Source organism: Limulus polyphemus, unplaced genomic scaffold (genome assembly GCF_000517525.1).
Source record: "Limulus polyphemus unplaced genomic scaffold, Limulus_polyphemus-2.1.2 Scaffold616, whole genome shotgun sequence".
Lineage (NCBI taxonomy): Eukaryota > Metazoa > Arthropoda > Merostomata > Xiphosura > Limulidae > Limulus > Limulus polyphemus.
This window is the reverse complement of record NW_013666226.1, coordinates 260,428-264,164: the sequence shown is the minus strand read 5'-3', so window position 1 is coordinate 264,164 and position 3,737 is coordinate 260,428. Positions and strand designations below refer to the sequence as shown.

General features: G+C 32.7%; 1 protein-coding gene across 6 annotated transcripts in view; it reads right to left on the bottom strand.

Moving 5' to 3' along the window:
* Positions 1-3,737, bottom strand: part of LOC106459488 (CTP synthase 1-like) — a 49,626-nt gene that overhangs the window by 32,253 nt on the left and 13,636 nt on the right. For 5 of the 6 annotated variants that reach the window (XM_013919110.2, XM_013919111.2, XM_022385990.1 and 2 more), the window contains 2 exons: positions 3,343-3,529; positions 2,093-2,262 (listed from right to left, as the gene is read on the bottom strand). In XM_013919110.2, coding sequence (XP_013774564.1) covers positions 2,093-2,262; positions 3,343-3,508 — 336 coding nt within the window. In that variant the 5' untranslated portion in view covers positions 3,509-3,529. The remainder of the gene's footprint in view (positions 1-2,092; positions 2,263-3,342; positions 3,530-3,737) is intronic. The other variant, XM_022385991.1, reaches the window with a different exon arrangement.

Genomic DNA, 3,737 nt, shown 5'->3' with positions numbered 1-3,737 from the left:
AATAGGCTTTATATTTCTTAAACTACCTACATATGTCAAAGTACTTATGAATTTTGTTGGAATGAAATATAGCAAGACTTGTAATGGCTGGAGACGGCTTGAATGTGTAATGAAGAAAATCTTTAATATAAGTTTAACATAAAAGCAAATGTACAACGTTTCGACAAGGTTTTGTCATCATCAGGTATGAATGAATTGAATTCATATAGCAAGACTTGCATTGCCTACTAAGAAAGTTAGTAGCCGGAAGTCATCGGGTTAATAGATCTATAAAGTAAAATTTACTAACCACGTGCATACTGCATATCCTTGCCTGTCCACTTTCCTCACAAAGTCCGATAAAAAGTCATCATTTACATCCTTTTCCTCCAGCCACGACCATTTAAACTTGTTATTTACCTTTCCTGCTATGCTACGGATATCCGCCGACCTATCTACTTGTTTGTACATTTCATTTGATCTATTATCGCTTCGGTAAACAGTTAAACAGTTCAGTAAATAGTTAAGGCTCTTCAATTAGAAGAGTACACAATAGAAAGGTACACAAAAGAATGACCGCGTTTTCTAAAGCACGTTTGAGATAAAATCTCTTTCACATAACACGAAGTTTGCATTATAAGCATACAAGGTCTCGTACACGCCAGCAAGCATTGCGGGACTACAAAATGGCGGGGCCCTGTCGCCGAATGTAAACAAACCGCGCGATTGCATAAACGCTTATCTATGGCATAGAACACCAAAATCCGATAAATAATTTTAAAAATGTGTTTCCCCGGAAGAAAACCGGAGGTTTTCAGGATTTTTTAGAAATATCCGGAAGACTTTCATCATTATTGAATATAATAGATTAATAAAAACCAACAATTAATCATTCAAGTAGCAAACTCCCCTAATCACCCAGCCAATATTTATGCATACAATTTTCTCACTTTTAGCTGACATTCATTGGCTTGCAGACCTAGTCTATCTCTTAGAAGCATAACACCATCAAGTAGTTATTCAAGTTCAACACACACACACAGTGGACCAAAGGTGCAAAAGCAATGGTGTTAAGATTAAATATATAAACAGAAAGAAATATATATGCTATCAAACCTTTTCTGAACCAGAAGGATATTGGTGATATCCGTAATTCTGTTGTGAAATAAAATATTTTTTTTTCTTTACTGCTGATGAGATTTTCTATTGTACATATCCACTCAATATCACCTTGATGCTTATTTACTTTGATACTTAATTTCTTGTCAATTACATTAATTAAAAATTTTAACTTTTTTTTTTAGTTAATAAAATTGCTGAAATAGAGTATGAATAATTTGTAGATAAAAAAACATGAAGATGTACACGAGACACTGGAAAAGTACTCACTGGTCATGATGTATGGTTTTTCTTGTATTTGTCACAATGGGTGTTTACAAACTTTACAATAAATAAGTGTAAACTGTTGTAACTAGTGTATCAACAGTGTTTTGTTTATTATGGCAATCTTCAAAGAAGGTTTGCAGGTCTAGGCCTCAAGTCCCTAAATTCTCAATAACTTGCAGAAGTACTTCAATATTTTTCAATATAATGGGTCAATAGGTACACATTAGGCTGTGTTATAAAACACATAGCAAGCACCACGAACAATAATACTCTAAGTTAAAACAACAGCACTTCACATTATGCATGTATTGCAAGATTTTGTTAGTGAATGAGGCAATACTGAAAACAATTACTGTTCCTGAAATAAACAGCAATATAGTTTTTCCAAAATGTCCAAAACAATGGGACAACCTAACAAACAGAAAACTTCTTTCCTGTAGTACTGTGTACATTACAATACTTTTTCAATTAATCAATATTTCATTTTATTCTCCCCATTATTGTCATAAAAAGAATAAAACTATTTCAGAAAAGCTCGTGATTATATCAATGCAATTTTCAATTGGTTACACATACACATATAATATGCTCCGAGCCACATTATTTCTTGGGAAAAATTATTAATAGCTATTTTCACACACACACACCAAAATATAATAATTAGGTAATTTAAGACTACAGAAAATACTACATCTTATTCAAAGTGAAGAAAAAAGAGTCATGTTACCTGAACAGTTTTCCCAAGATAGTCACCCTTTCTTTCTTTATTTATCACATGTTGGTATATCTTTCCAGTAGTTATGTTGTTTTCCTTATGTAAGGTTATGTCAAGAAAGCGCTCATAATTCCCAAGATCCAAGTCAACTTCTCCACCATCATCTAAAACAAACACCTCACCTGTCAAAAAATATAAAAATATTCTCCAAAATACTGCTGATGAAAAAAGAAAAAGGTGATGTGTTCACTCGCATCAAAATGCATTAATAATTTATAAAATAAAATTGGAAACAGATTCTTAGAGATTCATTTTTGATAAAATGAACTTATTCACTATTACATTATTATTTACACTAATACTTTTCATTCATTCAATCCCTACTTATGTTTCATAAGAAAAGATAGTCCTTCATGTTAAAAACTGCACGAAGGCCATAAACAGCCTCCACCAAACATTCCATGAAGGGCTGTTAGTGGGTTGATGCTGTATCTTGATTCTTTGTTTACAAATTGGTTGTTTTAGAGTAAAGCCACATAGGACTATCTGCTGTGTCCACTGCAGGGAATTGAACCCCAGATTTTAGTATTGTTAAGTCCATAAAATTACTACTGTCCCACTGGGGTGCATTGTTTACAAACTAAGCAATAAAAGCTAATTTGTATCGACTGAATTATACTGATTTTTAATCAACAAAACAGTTTTGCTGACTAAACTGAAATATGTTTACAATGTGTCACTGAACTAATGACAATGTTCGATCAATATAGCAGCTCTTGGGCCTTGTTTCATTCAATTTGATAAAACTGTTCTTCTTAGTCTGAATTTGCTAATAATTAATAACCAGTTTGATAATTTAAAACATTGACTTAGTTTCTAAGTTACATATATTTGATATCTATAAACAATACAGTTTGAAAATGTTATATTACTATGTGTAACATAATCTGGCCAATTAAAATCATAGCAACCAACAGGGCTATACATTTATCTGTGATCTTGCCTGTGTATACAACCAGCTGATTGCATAGTCAGAGACCCCAAAACAGAAGGTGTCATGACAGACTTGGCAGGTGCACTAACAAACCCTTGCAAAACCTATTTTATGGGTGCTTTCAAAATCAATATGATAGCACCCATTAAACATGAAGGACTGGAAGACATAATTCACAATATATTTTTACACATCTGAAACAACTTCATCTTATATAATTTTATTGCTCTTTGTCAATAATACTAAAAAAAGTATAATATAGTTTTACCATGTTCATAGGGTGAAAATGTTCCTGCATCAATGTTGATGTATGGGTCAATTTTTATTGAAGTTACATGTAGACCACATGCTTTCAAAAGTGTTCCAACACTGCTAGCTATCACACCTTTACCAATGCCACTAATGACTCCTCCAGTAACAAGAATGTATTTCATCTTTTATTTTCAATAAATAAGCTGCAACATAAAAAAAGCTTTGGTTCAAATAACAGCACCTTAACATCAGTTAACACTTAAAAGCCATCTAATTCATACAAAAGCTAATGTCATCAAAAGGAAAAGAAACACATCAAGTACTTTCCTGTCCACATAAGATTAATACTACTTTCACAAGTCACGTACATCAGCGTTTCCCAAATGCCAGTCTGTGGACCAGTACTGGTCC